The 17102-nt window shown below is 37.0% G+C and overlaps 1 protein-coding gene across 1 annotated transcript; it reads left to right on the forward strand.

The window, feature by feature from the left end:
* The first annotated feature begins 527 nt into the window (after window positions 1-527).
* Window positions 528-12591, forward strand: LOC130073149 (SR-related and CTD-associated factor 4-like). Its single transcript, XM_056238580.1, has 15 exons — window positions 528-686; window positions 1352-1435; window positions 1796-1840; window positions 1934-2095; window positions 2176-2305; window positions 3495-3664; window positions 3785-3880; window positions 4076-4161; window positions 4248-4557; window positions 4701-4771; window positions 6465-6679; window positions 6817-6917; window positions 8384-8497; window positions 11728-11884; window positions 12033-12591. The coding sequence occupies exons 1-15, from the start codon at window positions 651-653 to the stop codon at window positions 12341-12343; spliced, it is 2088 nt and encodes a 695-aa protein (XP_056094555.1). The 5' UTR covers window positions 528-650; the 3' UTR covers window positions 12344-12591.
* The last annotated feature ends 4511 nt before the right edge of the window (window positions 12592-17102 follow it).

Raw genomic sequence — 17102 nt, forward strand, 5'->3', positions numbered from 1 at the left:
TATTTAAAAAATAAAAGTCCAAACTAGGAACTTGAAAATTCACTTGACAGCTTACAAAGATAGATTAGATAGATAGATAGATAGATAGATAGATAGATAGATAGATAGATAGATAGATAGATAGATAGATAGATAGATAGATAGATAGATAGATAGATAGATAGATAGATAGATAGATAGATAGATAGATAGATAGATAGATAGATAGATAGATAGATAGATAGATAGATCTAGTTATCTTACACTTGTGACAAAAACAACAAATAAAGAAATAATTGTAATAAAGAAATTAAATGGGTTTTTTGTCATTGATATTGGAAGGAGTCTCATTTAAAAACACTGTAAAACTATATATTTTAAAAATATATAATATGAAATAGTGGCTATTGGCTAACACTGAATATTTTCTCTCAGTGACTGACTAAAGTTCCCATATGGCATAGGTGTTCAAGTCTGTGTGGTGCAGTTGTTCTCCAGTCCGGTGGGCGGCGCTCTCTCCCCGCTCGCTCAACGCGTCTCGACGCTAGCGGAAGGTTGTGTTGAGTTTCTGAGCTTCAATCTCATGCGGCCTCGTCGCGATTATCCAGTTTACACATGTTTATTCGGATCCAGGAGGATATATTCAAAGACATATTGAGTTAATATCGCCCATGGACATGGATGCGGTGAATGCCTTTAACGGGGAGGTGAGAATTCGCGTTTTATTTGCCGTTTACCCTTTACCATTAGCCGAGCCCGCGCGCCAAGCTCCTCCAAAACAATCCTTGTTTACGTTTATTGTTCATTAGTGGATGGATATCAGACTGTTTTTGCAGTTTAAACGTCTAAATAGTCACATAAAAACCTAGGTATAGTTAAGCAGATGTGATATGAGTATGATTAAAGTAAGTTTGTTTAGTGACCTTCGACCTGTTCGTGCTGTGAAATTGCGCTTAGTTAAGATTTGATTGAGTACTTACATGTATATACAGTTATTAAATAAGGTATATATCATATTTTATATCAATGTTATCTAGTTTTGCCTGGCTGTTGTAATAGAATCGTATATAGAGAGATTTTCCGTGGCGCCCCTAGTGGTTCAGAGACATGATCAACTCTCAGATGATTTATTTAGAGTGCTATAATGGTGTTTTTGAGGTCAAAACAGAGATCTGCCCGTTTTAATTGAGTTTGTTATGATGTTAAGTGCATGTTCATATTAATTTTGATATTATTTATGTAAACACAAGCTTTTCTGTTTGAGTTTGAGATTGCAGGTAACTGAGCTGAAAGTTTTGAATGTCATTTTGTTCTCAGTTTTGATCTTTAATTTCTGATGAGGGTAAATGTGTCATTTTTTCCTCCTCTGTAGATGTCGTCCATGATGGACATGACTCCCCCGATCTCTCGAGCCAAAATGATGTCAGTAACCAAAGCAGGAATCAAAGCTATCAAAGTAAGTCAGAACACAAATATGGATGTTGTGAGTTTCACAAAATGATCCTAATAAATGAGCAGGAATTAATTGACTTGTCTTTATGCTCCATGTTCCTAATATTTTGAGTTTGTGTTGATTTTTATAATTTTATCTAAGAAAATGTTTAAAATATTTATTTTACCGTCACATCATATGCTGATGTAAACATTATATGGTAGAGGAGAGATGAATTATAATTTTAAATTCTCATTTTTTTCATGTGTTGCCTGTTTATTAATTTTAAAAAAATTCTCATTTCATTGTTATTGGTGTTTTGATACTTTTTTTGTTGAAATATTCTTTTGTGGCTGAGTTTTAATGATTTATTTGCTTTGTTAGCTTTACAAGCACGTTGTTCAAATCGTGGAGAAGTTCATCAAGAGGGTATGTAATAAACTATATATTAACGTTATCGTACTTTATGATCGCTGTTATTATGGGAAGGTAAAGATTTATTTGTTTTTTTTTTCCTGTCAGTGTAAACCAGATCTAAAGGTCCCTGGTCTCTATGTGGTGGACTCAATTATCCGACAGTCACGCCATCAGTTTGGCGCAGACAAAGATTTGTTTGGTCCGAGGTTTTTGAAAAACTTCACTGTAACATTTCAGAATCTTTTCCAGTGCCCAGCCGATGACAAGGTACTGAATAATCCCTCCAGATTTCACAGTGAATGCAGCCAGCTGAATGTTATTGATGGATTTTGTGTGTTGTAATGTAGGGGAAGATATTGCGTGTGTTAACTCTGTGGCAGAAGAATGAGGTGTTTGGCATGGACGTCATTCAGCCGCTGTTAGACATGGCCACAGCTCCTCTACTGTCCGTTTTAGAGAATGGAACCACAGTTGCCGGTAAATGAGCAAAATAAATGTTTTATTTTTCAGCTGGATCACATTTGTTTCTATTAGGGATGCACCGATATGAAATTTTTGTCCGATAACCGATAATTCTTTATATTCGAAAGCCGATAACCGATGTATTGACCGATAAATCTAAATCCAAATCCCAATTTTTATATATTATGTAAATATATATCTCTCACAATTATAACTTTCTCATTAGAATTTTATGTAGCCGATATGACAGAACCTTATGGACTTCACTGTATTTTCCTTTTTTGAAGTGATTCCAATTATATTTCAAGCAATTCAAAACCATCATGTTGATCTGAAGTGTCTCGGCTGAAGGAAATAATCCATTATTTATCAGCTTAAATGTATCGGCCAAATTTTCTTAACGGGCTGATAAAGATTACATTGAAAATGAACATTGATCGGCCGATACCGATATATCATGCATCCCTAGTTTCTCATCTTTTTATTATGCTTTAACTTTTAGGTTTTGTGTCTGGCCTCTTGAGTCAAAGTCTTTAAAGTTACACTATCGTTCAATAGTTTAGGGTCTTTAAGATTTTTTTTTTTTGTATGTGAATTCAGCTCACAAAGGCTTAATTTATTCCATAACAGTAATATTGTGAATTATTATTACAATTTCAATTATGCGTTTTCAATGTGAATATGTTTTAAAATGTTTTTTTTATTCCTGTGATCAAAGCTGAATTTGCAGCATCATTACTCCGGTCTTCAGTGTCACATGATCCTTCAGAAATCAGTCTAATATGATGATTTTCTGCTCAAGATATTCACAACATATAATATGCTGTGCTACTTAATGATCTGTTAAACATGGAAATCGCAATTATTTTGATGATTAGAAAGTCCAGAAAATCAGCATTTATTTGAAATGGAAATCTTTTGTAACATTATAAATGTCTTTACTGTCACTTCTGATGAATTGAATGCATTCTTACTGAATATTTACAACTGCAACAAAAAACATATTGACCCTACACTTCTGGATGGTAGTACATATATTTGGCAGAATTCTGATGTAAATACCTTGGATGGTGTTTGATATTCTTACGAGAAGTTACTGTAACCTGTATCATATTCAAACTAGCAGCCTGTAGTTCGCTGATCTGTGGTTTAAACTGTAGCCTGATCTCTGTTGTTAAACTGCACTTTTCATTGCTTTTTGTAGCTCCTCCAGCCATGCCAATGCCAATACCAATGGCAGTGGCAGAGCCAGCACCAGCACCATTTATTGCAGCTGCAACGCCTGCGCCAGCGCCCGTACCCGTACCCAACCTTCAGAGCCCAGTGCCCCTCGCTGCCGTCACTCAGCTCCTACAGGGCACAGGGGGCGTAGAGGTAACACAATATTCAACTCAAATTTGGTTTAAAAAGCACTTTCAAAGTCATACAAATTAAGTGCTGTACATAAATTGCTATAAAAATCAAACTGAGTTTAATCTGAGTTTTTTGCTTCAGTTACAGCAGCTTCTCCAAAGTCTTCAGCAGGCTGGAGGGGCGGGGCTTCCTCAGTCCACGGCCCCGCCCACCGAGCAGAAACCATCATTAGCTAAGGTAAACCGTCTGAAAACCGGTTCAGTTTGACCATTTTGACTTTCCCCTCGCATCCTCGTATGTCTACTTATAATAAATAGAGTGGAATCTGGAAGATATCAGCAGTTCTTATGGTGTATAGAAACCACAGAGCTAACGCATGGTTTGGATCTGTTAATTCTCTGCCTGTAACATTGTGTTTCTGGTTTGACTCAGTCTCTGCTGGATCGATTTGATTATGATGATGAACCTGAACCTGTAGAGGAAAAGACTGAACCAGCCCCTGGTGCTCCCATTACCATGTAGGACATGAATAAACTGTTCACATACAGTGAAATATCATTCGATTTTTTTTCAGGTATTTAATTAACATTGTCATTCTTTACAGAAACCTCCCTCCAGAATTACAGCAAGCCTTGCAAGCTCATCTTCTAAGTCAAATCGCTAACCAGGTATTAATTCTGGCCGACAGAGCTTTAAAGAATAAGGACTTGTCAAAAATATTGCATGAAATTAAAGTGTTTTCTCACGTCCAGACACAGATGCAGGGACAGATGGTGTCGCAGGGTCAAGTGCCGTCCCAGGGTCAGATGGCACCTCAGGAGCTCCCATCGATGGTTCAGACCCAGATACCAGATATCCCTCCTCAAACCTTTGATGAGAACCTCATACAGCATAGTACAACCCAGCAGCCACAGGTACAGAACATCGAGATATTAATAACTCGAAACATCCTCACCAGTCCAAGCTCTAATGCTTAAACGATTCTAAAATCAGTTTGCCCATATTTACACAACAGTGAGGCTAAAATCACATGCATAATTCCTTTGGCCCATTTCAGGATTCAGCTGAGACAGAACGCTCGGTGCATGATGGGAGAGATCGAAGACACGGCAGACGAACCGGATCAAGGTATGTTCTCTGAGTGCGCTTGAACATAAGTCCTTTAATAAAAGAGCCTCTACAATGTTAGTAAATCACTCACATATGCAACTAAATTTTAATGCTAGGTGATTAAATAATGTTGGCCAAGTATATGTTTAGCACTGATATATTTTCACTCGTCTTGAACACTGTCTAAATGCTGAAGAGTTTTGCTCTGTCTTTAAAGCGCACTATTCCAATTCATCTTACTGTAAACTCGAATCACTCGTATGAACACTGTAGTAATTATATTATATTACATTAATATAATATAATGTTAGTACTCTCATAAATATGATTACTCGTGCTATGTGTATTTTTAAACTTTTACACTTCATTTCTAACAAAAAATATTTTAGCAAAATGTGTATTTTAGTCAGAATTATTTCACTCCTGATCTACTGCGTCTGTTTGAGACGCTTGCGCCCACCGCCGCTCGTTCATGGAAGAGTGTAGTTTTGCAAGTCCCGCTTGTTGTCAGAATATGCAAAATAGAAATAATACTCACGGGACTTTCTAACATTTACAGATAAGGATATAAACCATAAAATATAAGTTGTGTGCTGAGGAAAACACGTGTCAGAGGCATTAATCATCACAGGGCTTAACAGGTCCAAATATTCAAACTGACCCGGACCATTCTATTATTTGAAAGTTGGACCTTGACCTGACTGGACCCGAAAGGCAAATTTTGTATCTTGATTCAACTTACATAATAATAACTTTGACTGTTTGCCATTTAAACTATAATAATGATTGCTCATTCAGTGCCACGGCCGCTGACGTCAGCATTACTGACGTCTCTGAGCCGAGTCTGACCATAAATTTTAGATTTAACAAGACGGTTCATTCATTATATTATTAAAAAAATGGGTGAAAGAAAGTGCACATGCGCGTAAGCTGGAGCAACCTGAAATATAAGCTTTGCTTGCATTTAATGTTGCACACAATAGGAACAGGAAAACTCATGATCACTGTGCGCTTGCATTAACTCATTGTCATTGGCTGGGGTCGCTTGTGTTTTTTTCACCTTATTTCCTGCCTCACACTTTTCTATTCCTAATTTTACAAGTTGCAAGTTACAAAACACACGCACAGCACTGACTGGCTCTCATCACGGGCGGGTGTTCTCAGATCGACTCGGTATTACACAATGTTAAAGGGATACTCCACTTTTTTTGGAAATAGGCTCATTTTACAACTCCCCCAGAGTTAAACTGTTGAGTTTTACTGTTTTTGAATCCATTCAGCAGATCTCCGGTTCTGGCGGTACCACTTTTAGCATAGCTTAGCATACATCATTGAAGTGGACAAGACCATTAGCATTTCTAAAAAAAAAAATGACCAAAGAGTTTCGATATTTTTCCTATTTAAAACTTGACTCTTCTGTAGTTACATCGTGCACTAAGACCGACGGAAAATGTAAAGTTGCGATTTTCTAGGCTGATATTGCTAGGAACTATACTCTCATTCCTGCGTAATAATCAAGAAACTTTACTGCCGTACCATGAGTGCAGCAGGCGTAATGATATGACGCAGCGCCTGAAAATAGGCCACCTTCCGTCAACACAACGGAACTATTTTCAGGCGCTGCGTCATATCATTACGCCTTAATGTAAAAAGCTGTGCTATTTTATAAAGATAAGCTAATTTGGTGGAATCATTCATATATGCTCTCCAGGTCTCCACGGAGGCGATCGTCTTCACACTCACGCAGATCGCGGTCCGGTTCCCGTTCCCGGAGAGAACGCTCGAGGTATCATCGCACGCGCTCCCGATCCAGAGAGCGTCGAGGACGTTCACCACGGCCACGCTCAGAGGAGAAGAGAGACCGGGAGAAAGAGCGAGAGCGGAGACAGAAAGGATTTCCGCCCATCAAGAAGGAAACTCTCAGCGGTGAGAACTTGCTACAATCCTTGTAAACATAAAATAGATTAATAGCTATCTTTTTTTGCACTGATTGTAAATGTTAATTGTCAATTTACTGTTATTGTTGTGATATGTTGTTCAGTGTTTTCATTTGTTTGTTGCAGTCTGCAGTACTACATTATGGATCGGACAGCTGGACAAAAAGACTCAACAGCAGGACATCATGAGTCTGATGGAGGAGTTCGGACAGATCGAGTCCATCAATGTATGTATTGATCAGTCATATCAATGTACACTACCGTTTAAAAGTTTGGGCTCAGCAAGAGTTTCATTTGAAAAGAATTTAATGATTTTATTCAGCAAGGATGAATTAAATTGATCAAATGTGAGAGTAAATACATTTTATAATGTTATAAAATATTTCGGTTTAGTGTATGCCTTTAAAATCAATTTTTTAAGTGAGAATAGTGCCATCTGGGGGTGTTAAAAAATACAAACTTGTGTAATGTCATGGTGTAATCTTTTAGGTTTTGCATTTAGATATATATTTAGGCTTTCTAAAAGATACTTTTTGTCAAGGTTTAGATATTTTTTGTTAGTTTAGTGTCAGATTTTTCATTATGATTACAATAAAACAACATTTTGTTAGAAATTGAACTAATGGGAAGCTTTTTAGTTACTCAGTATTTGATTGATAATTTAAAAAATCTAACAGAATAAGGAATAGATGGCGATAATTCAAAGCAAACATTGCAGTTAATTGGCATTTTATTTTATTTAATAAATTGTAATAAAACTTCATAAAGAAACCACAGTTATGAACTAACAGCAAACACAATCAATTCATTTCTGTGTGTGTGAGCAAGAGAGAGATAGACATAGTAGAGATAGTATTCTTTTCATTTATTGATTTTATTTCACATATTTTCACAATTTGCTGGCTTGCAGTCTTACCAGTTAATTTCTGTGTGTGCGTGGGTGTCTTTGAAGAAGATAAACCCCTTCATTGCTGTGTTTTTTTGCATCATGGCTGATTTGTATTGTGTACCACCAAAATATTCTCAGATTTTTCCCATTCTTTTCCTATGTCTGTCATTTTTTACCATGAAGGTATGAAAATGTATCTACTTCACACATTATGACAAAATGATCAATTCATCAGGTCATAAAGTACCAAGTGTTACTTTTTTCCCGACCCTTTAATATCCAAATCATGTCCATAATTTGTTTTGTGTGTGTTCACATATCTAATGCGACAAAAGTCACCAAGTGTAATCCCATTCCGATGAAGCAAAAAATTAAAAAGATTAAAAACGTATGTTTCGGTCAGTTCCAACCAAAGAGGCCCAGGAGAGATAATTATATAGCTGGTTTTGGCTACAAATAAGGCAGTATCACATGTGAAGAAGGAAGTCCCAGAATGCATTGCACTTTGTGTATTATTGTATATGAGAATCAAATAGGTCTCTTATAAGGTTCCATTTCAGTTAGGATGTAGTTGTCTATTTAGACAGCAAGGCTGCTTTCTAGATTTTGGAACAGAGCCTTTATGTAAAGCCTGCAGGTTAATTTAGCATCTCCTCCACAATGGAAATTTTGCTTACAGGAATAGTCAAATGTGAAACGTGCATTTTATTTTATTATTATTTCCATTGCTTATTTGTGGTTACATTTTCTTAACATAATATTTCAAATGTTTTTATTAAATATGCTGTGTTTGATCCTGTGCAGATGATTCCTCCCAGAGGTTGTGCCTACATCGTCATGGTGCACAGACAGGATGCCCATACAGCCCTGAGCAAACTCAGCAGAGGGGCTGTTAAAGTCAACCAGAAATCCATTAAGGTACCGTGACCAACCTTTTCTTCCTGTCCACCGTGTTCTTGGGTTAAAATGCCTTGTCAGGGTTATTATTACTTATTATATGACTCTCTTGAATACATTTAGCGCATGCTTTTATCCAAACCAGGAACATAACAATAGGGTTGGGTACCGAAACCAGGCACCGATATGGAACCGGTACCCAAGTAACCGGTGTGTAATTTCGGTGCCTCATTTCGGTGCCACTTAAACGCCTCAGCTGTCGGTTGAATATCTGCTACTACTAACATGGCGCCCATTGTGCGTTATAGATCAACTAACATGAATCATGATTATTATAAAGGTTTCTAAAATGACAAAACACATTCACTTACATGTATTTAAGAATAAAAATATCAGCCAAGGACTGACTGACATAACGCAACCAATCACAGTTCGTTATTTGTTTCCGCGTCATGTTTTGTGTGAAAATGTAAAGTCGATGTCCATACAATAACAGACCAGCGTACATCTAATTAATTATTCATTCAAGAACGCTGTGCAAGTTTACTGCAACAATAGAGCCGTGAACCTCACATACTTTTGAAAATCCAGCATTCAGTTGATCCTGATGAGCGCTCATTCTAAAATAACGCTCACCTCGTGCAGGACATGCAATAAGTCAGGAGAGGTGTCGTATTCGGCCAGAGAAGGCAAAAAAACGTGAAAAGAATTGCTGAAATTTAAAGCTGGTTTGTAGCATACCGAATACAGACTACTTTGCTGTTATTAGTACTGTAGTGTTATTTAGTGTTAAATTATTGTATTTGGGTTAGGTGGCTTAGGTTTTACTGTGAATTTATGTAAATTTGTTGTGTTTTGTATTTAGACTACTTATATTTACTCTAAAATTTTAATATATTCAATTTTAAGATTTTTTTTTTAAGAATGTTCTTTAATGTCATTCACCATCGTTTTGAGGCTCTCTTTTTTTCAAAGAATCGGTTCAGGCACCTGTACCATTTTAAAAGTATCGATTTGGCACCGGTATCAAAAAAAAAAAAAACGAAAAACGATACCCAACCCTACATAACAAGCAGGTCATCACAGAACCAACAATATTCACAGTATACAATGCCAGGTTTATTAAAGAGGCAATTTTATGCCCTTTTACGAAGTCTTGATTTTGTTTTTGGGCTCTACTAGAATAGCTTTTCATGCTTGAATGTTCAAAAAACGTATTATTTTCCCCATATTCTCCATTGTTGCAGCTCCTCTCTTCCCAGTCTGTCAGTAACGCTCTGTTTAGTTCCTGTCTCTATGAAGCCCCTCCTCCTGAAAAGCACAATGAGCTCTGATTGGTCGGCTGAACCAGTGTGTTGTGATTGGTCAAGCGCCTCGAGCATGTTTTGGAAATGTCCCGTCCCTTACCATAACCTCTAATTTCAACAATAGGGCTGGGCAAAAAAAAAATTTTTTGATTAATTGTTTTTAAAAATGTGGTCGATTCTATATCGGTTCTCAAAAGCCACGAATCGTTTTTTTTATTATCGAATCGACCATATTTATTTCCGCAAATATTAAACATAATAGTCTTGTCCACTAGATGTCATCCTCTTATCTACCTTGTGTGATGTTCCAGCGGGGACCCTGTCTGTTATTCATTCAGTGCTGAACATGGCGCCTTTCAGCGTGAAACACATTCCAGATAGTTGAAGGAACTGTCACTGTTTTCAAGCCTTGCCAATTTAAGCATTCAAGCGCAAGCAAACTCGCACGCGCTGTGTGAGAAGTTCTGTCTGCTCAGTGCACACACAGCTGCACGTCTCAGACAGCATGCAAATAATAAAATGAATTCTTTCACGCCTCCCTGCACTTAAGCAGACAAATTCACACAAATTTATCTCAAAATGCCCGCCTTTGCGAGTATCCAAGTAAACATAGTCGGTTATGGCTCGAGTAACCAGTAGAGAAAGAACACGTTTATCATTATTGGATTTGTGCATTAGTCTTAAAGCGACAGCAACCTAATATTCCTGCCGCAGTCTGTTTTAATGTTAATCAAACTACAAAATACAAAGAGAAAATCCCTCCCTGCTCTTCACTGAATATATTTTTTCTTTAATAAGAATTAACCTTTATTCAATTTGTACGGGTAAGATTATATGTAGTGTTTTACATTTGATTACTTAATTACATTTCTGTACATGAAAACTATTGTTAGACCTACCTAAAAAACTTTAAAAGCACTGATTATTTCAGTTGTATCTTTGTTCTATTGTATTTATTTATTTGTGCTATTGCTCAAGTTTAATTATTGGTTCTTTTATTATTAATGACTGTTTACTTGTCTTTAATAATCTTTGAAATTTATATTAGTAGTTTTAGCTGTGGTATCGAAAATGGAATCGAGAATTGTTAAATTTCTCTGTTATCTAAAATTTTGGGTGTCATAAACCTCATTTATCACAATACAAGGATACATGGGTCACAAACAATAACTTTTTTATTCATTTATTCCTTTTTTGTGGTGGGGCCAGTGAAAATTGAATCGAGAATCGAATCGAATTGAGATTCCCAGCCCTATTCAACACACTACTAACTAACTCAAGCAGGCCACGGCCCTTTATTTTGCATATGCCTTGGCTGTGAATATAATAAATGAGTAATATTGTGCCATGTTTCATTCCTGGTAGAAACTCAAGACTACAATGGAGGCGTTTCAGGGAGTTCAGAAACACTGACACTGATATAGAGAATAACTCCCGCTGGAGGGACTTTGTGCTTTAAAACTGCAGAGCTTTTTTCCGGCTCAAACAGCAACATTACACACTTAAGAAAGATAAACATGAAAAAAAAAATCATAATAGGTCCTCTTTAAACAAAAGCTAGATTAGGAAACAATACATAATTCTGAATGCTTGATTCTGGCATTCTGTGGCTGAATACATTTTGCATAATGACACTGATCTGTATAATCTTATAAGACATAAGTTGTATGTCTCTTGCATCACTCTGCACTCTTCTTCTCACATAATTAATTTATTGGGTAAGTAAGAAATACACTTTTCTAATGATTGTCATTTTACACGAATAGACTTCCAAACACACAAGTCCATTCTTTAAATGACAACCATGCAATAGTCTTTGTGTTTGTTGTTAGATGCGTTACTTTGATTGGTTGTCCCAGATCTCATGTTTGAATGTGTAGTAGCCCCACATGCTTGTTTTGAATCTATGTGTGGGCAGTTGTTTGACTTCCTGTCCTTGATCAGATCGCATGGGCATTGAATAAGGGCATAAAGACGGACCTGAAGAAGTACTGGGACGTGGAGCGGGGCGTCACTTACGTCCCCTGGGAAAAAGTCAAACCCGATGGTATCCTGAATCTTCAAGAAGGAGGCATGCTTGACTTGGAAACACTCAAATCAGGTAAACACCAACAAATGGCCTTTCTTTACATGTGCAGCTTCTAGTACATTGTTTAAATTTATTCTCATGTTTTATTGCATAATTTCAAAAGACATAATGTGAATGTTTGTCACATTTGTTTTTAAAATGACTTTAATTTGATCTTTAGAGTGGAGAAGTGCTGTGTCCAAACTGGTTGTGCCAGTAAGAGAAGGACCTGAAGGAAAACAGGAAGATGGAGCTGCACTACCAGCGGTATCACAGGTAAAACATGAGGGGTTTCCTACAGAACTCCTCAAGGGTGTTAGGTGTCTCGTTCAACTTTTCTGCTCTCGTTTTGTCACGTCTTCGGCTTATAGTAGGCAAACAGTGTTTCTGTGTTATTTGCTTTGCACTGACGGTTTACTGGTGCATGGTTGCCATCATATCTGGCAAATGAAGAGCCATAGAGCTCCAAATAAAGCAAGGTTAGTGTCATGACTGTCTAGTTTTCTTTCCGTGTTTCAGCAACATCGCTTTCAATGACAGTTTTTGTCAAAACACGATCAGTGTCCCACTGCTGTACTACAGTAGAGCTGATTTTGCATAAATGTGTTTCTGTATTGAGCCAATCAATGATGGTTGACATGTTGCAAACACTCTCCTCTAAATCTGTCATGTGTGTTTTAGATGGACCAGGTTGCTTTTTAAGAAACTTTTGAAGACTTCACACTAGGGCTGCCCCCTAATGGTCGACTACATTTTATTTTAGTTGGTTAATCGCAGGAAGAAGAGCAAACCTCCACTGGGATTGGAGAAGTCACGCTGTGACAGAGCGTTAATACTGCTGGTCCATGCGGTAATATGTCGGGCAGAAAGTCCAAAGTGAGGGATCATTTTGAGAGTGTAAAGAAGCAAACGTTTGTCTATCATTAAATGATCTCAAATGGTCTAACATTAGCTACACATGGCCGCTCGTTCTAACATTACTTTAGCTACACGTGGCCGCTCGTTCTAACATTAACGTGCGCTATTATTAGGCTCGTATCCAAGTGTTCGTGCAGAGTGTGGAAGTTCAAATCGAAATGCATCTTCTCAAAGACCAGCTACACTATGAACACAACACTGAGCTTCCTTCTCTCCGACAAAGTGGACAAACTTGTTTCTTTTTCTCATAATATGATGAAAATAGTGACAGAGTCAGGTATCTGCTATATGTTTTATTTATTCGTTTTTATATATTGTATATTTATTTGTGTTCTGACATGAGTTTTCATTCGATGTTGAGGCTACTTGTCCGTCGGCCTGATATTTATCCTATACGTGTGTCCGTTTGCTCTATTTTTTTGTTTATAATACATTTTGAAAGTATTTAATTCAAGGATGTTATTTTGTTTGCGTTCTGATCTGAGAGAAGTTCATACGATGTTTGCCCATGTTGGTGCGGAAAGATTTATGCATGCGCTTAATTTATATTTCAAATGCCAGACTAATCGAATAATGGCTTAAATCAGTGACTAACTGTCGACTAGGCAAATCTTTAGTCGGGGGCAGTCCTACTTCATACTAGGAGTTAGAGCTGCACGATTAATCGTTAAATGCGGCCTTGATTCAAACTCGCACGCAATCTTATTCCTACATACCATTGATTCAGCTATGTTCATTAAACATTTGTCAAGTACGATCACAGCGATTCAAATCTGTGTCTGTGCTGCCGCTGAGCCAGAGAATAGTTATCATGGATGGGTATGAAAAAGCTTCACAAACAGTCTTTTTTCTCCACATAGTATGATCGTTTCTGTTACGATAATTTTAAATTCACAGAAGTACTGGGTTCAAAGTATAAAGTTCTGAAATAAACACTACTTTCTATGTTAGCGATCAAAAAATTTTTTTTGAAAGCTACTTGACACTTCAAATATTGTATAATTACATCGTTGCACCAGTAGGTGGCGACAAGTGACTTTTAGTGTATTTGTCATTGAATCATTCATTCAAACTGTTTTTTTTTTATATTTTTTTAAATGAACTAAATATTTTTTAATTAGAATGCAGCAATTAACATTTTGTCAGAACCTCTAAATGACGTGCTTTTTTTTGTTTAGTTGTCTATTGAGAATCGTGATCTCCTATTTATCCACAATCGTGCTGCTCAACTAGGAGTGTAACGGTACACAAAAATGATGGTTCGGTACGCACATTGGTTTTGATGTCATGGTTTGGTATGGTTTCAGTACAGCAGGGGGAAAAACAAACCATATTTTTATTTATTTATTATTAAACAGTGGTGTACTGAACAAACTATGCCTGTTCTTAAAAAAAAGAAAAAAGTATGTCAATATTGCTGCAACCGACAGCAACATACAAGGTTTATGTTGCTATTGTAATTGGGGGAAGAGATTTGAAGTGCTTAGACATTTGGATGAGAAATGTTTCTAATCTGCTCTGCCTATTTGACGTTCGTGTCGTTTATTGAAGTCTGCAATGATAAACCTAGACTCGCTCGCTGTCCAAATAATCCTTTATATGAAATGGAAATACTAGTGTGAATTTGTAACATTTACAGGTAAGTATACAACCGTAAGTTGTGTGCTGAGGAAAGCGCATCTTAAACGCATTAAACAATGCACACCACTGGAAGCACTTAAAGGGATAGTTCACTTTGAAATTAATTTTTGATATGTTTTAGCTTACCTCAAGGGCATCCAAGATGTAGGTGTCTTTGTGTCCACAGTATTTTAAATTTTGATATTTTTAGGTCAAACCGTTCTTGTCTGTCAGTCATATAATGCAGGTCTATGGTCACCACCTCAAAGACCATACACAGAGAAGTCCAAAGTAAACATGATTTAATGACTAAGAATGGTTTGTGTGAGAAAACGAACAGTATTTATATCGTTTTTACCTCTTGTAAACACAGCCACGTCCAAGTGATCTGACGGCGCCGGCACTTCGGTCTTTTCCGGAAAGCACCGGAAGTGAAACCTCGCACGTGTACGTCACTCATACAATTGTTTTATTTTTTATTTTTTGGAATAGTTTACTTTTACGACGGTTTAAACATCCCGGATAAGCGCAAATTAGTACCCTTTTAATTAGCCGTCTTACCTACAATCGCTGTTCTTTGTAAACAATAAGTCACGTACAAGCGCGAGGTTTCACTTCCGGCGCTTTCCGGAAAAGACAGAACCGCTCGCGACCTCAGAGTACTTGGACGTGGCTGTGTTTACAAGAGGTAAAACGATATAAATACTGTTCGTTTTCTCACACAAGCCACTCGTTTCGTGTCTTAGGCCATCAATGTGTACTTACATTTACGAGTCATTAAATCATGTTTAATTTGGACTTCTCTGTGCATGCTCTTTGAGGTGGTGACCATAGACCTGCATTATATGACTGACAGACAAGGACGGTTTGACATAAAAATATCAAAATTGAAAATACTGTGGACAAAGACACCTACATCTTGGATGCCCTTGAGGTAAGCTAAAACATACCAAAAATTAATTTCAAAGTGAACTATCCCTTTAAGGAAGCATATCTACCAGATTTAGATCGTGCACTTATCCGGCAGCAGCTCTCTGTCTTTTTTTATTTTTCAGATGCGTTTGCGACATCAAAGTATATCGATATAAAATATATTTATAAAATACTCAGTTTGAAATTATGTTCGGCACACAGAGGAGTCCCGCACGTGCAGTAGTTAAAACAACACTGTGTTCATGCGTCCAGAACTGTAGACTCGTACTGAATATGTGTACCGTTCCACTCCTACTTCATACTCTATTGGATCGCTGCTTAAAGATGCACCAGAAGATTATACTCGATCAAAAACTCACTCCATTTTTAGTAAACGTAATATTACGACTTTAGATTTGACCCAAAAGTTTGACTTTTGCAAGATGAGGAACGGTGTCAGTGAGCAATACAGTAGCACAGGCTCTAAACAGAAATAATGACACGCGCAAGCACAAAGAGACGGCATTATTAATTTTTGTCTTTTCTCCACTGGTTTCTTGTGATCTTGGCAATAAGTATTACAGTAATGCATGGCCTCCAGATATCTAAACGACTATCATTCTTGCACAGTTAGCATAAATATGTTCTGCATATTTTCATTTCCATTGTTTAGTTACTATTAGAAGTGCCTTATAAATAAATGAACTTCTGCATTAGATGGATTTACATTTTTATAGCATTTCTTTGTAAAGAATACATGATGCACAATTCGGTACATGGGGTGTTTCTGATCAGGTGGCTGAAGAGTCTGGCCAATAGCAACTGTTAACATAGTTTACTGTTCTATGCTGTATCTACAAGTGACGTTCACTGGCTCCTCACATGTGTGCACTCCACAACACACTGAAACTCAGAGGTGGCCAGGAACCAGGGGTTTAGGAATCACTTTAAAGGGAAACCAGACTTTATGTGCATCACTGGTGGATTTAGACAGAAGGCGGAAGAACAATTGCTGGGAAAACCAAAAGAGGACAACAGGTGGGTTCAGGGAATGCAAGGAGACTCAATCATAGGCAGTCGTCTTAACGATATTATAATACCATTCTGTTTATTGTAAAAAGAAAACTTACGGTAATAAGAGTTTGCGTGTAGAATAAGATGTTTCCAGCTGGTGAATTGGTAATTTTAAACAATGTATAGGTGGAAATAGTTTGTATAATAGTATAATTTTAAATAGTTTTTATCATTGTAAAAATGCATCTAACTTTAATACAAGATACATGACAAAACAGTGTGCCACACTGAAGCTACTTCTGTAGTTTCTGTTAGTAATGTGTGAAATATTAAAAGCTAAAACAAAAAACATCTCCAAAAACGGTACAACAAACTTCATTACTTGTTTTTGTGAGAGTCTTGAGGAATTAAGAAAAAGGAACATGTTCATACGGGGAAAAACACCTTTGATAAGGGTACAAATTTAAAACAATCTGTAGGCTCTTTGCTCTCTGTGCTTTAAAGTATCTTGTCACCATTTCACCGAGTTGTTAACCATTGACTCACTCCAACCAGTTCAGTCAGTGAGTGTGTTGTCTGACAGATTCAGTGAATCACAAACTGACTGATTTAACTGATTCATTAAACTGACCTACAATTACTAGTTCACAAATTGAATATTTGCGAGTACACTCAACTTGAAGATAATCTTTGTTTCAACTCACAAATATTCAAGTCAAAATCCAAAACTTGTCATGGCAATTGTCATGAGTTTAAAGAGAAGAAATATGTTCAAATGACTTAATGG

The sequence above is a fragment of the Rhinichthys klamathensis genome, unplaced genomic scaffold (genome assembly GCF_029890125.1).
Source record: "Rhinichthys klamathensis goyatoka isolate OS25496 unplaced genomic scaffold, OSU_Roscu_1.1 h1tg000527l_1, whole genome shotgun sequence".
NCBI classification, from domain to species: domain Eukaryota; kingdom Metazoa; phylum Chordata; class Actinopteri; order Cypriniformes; family Leuciscidae; genus Rhinichthys; species Rhinichthys klamathensis.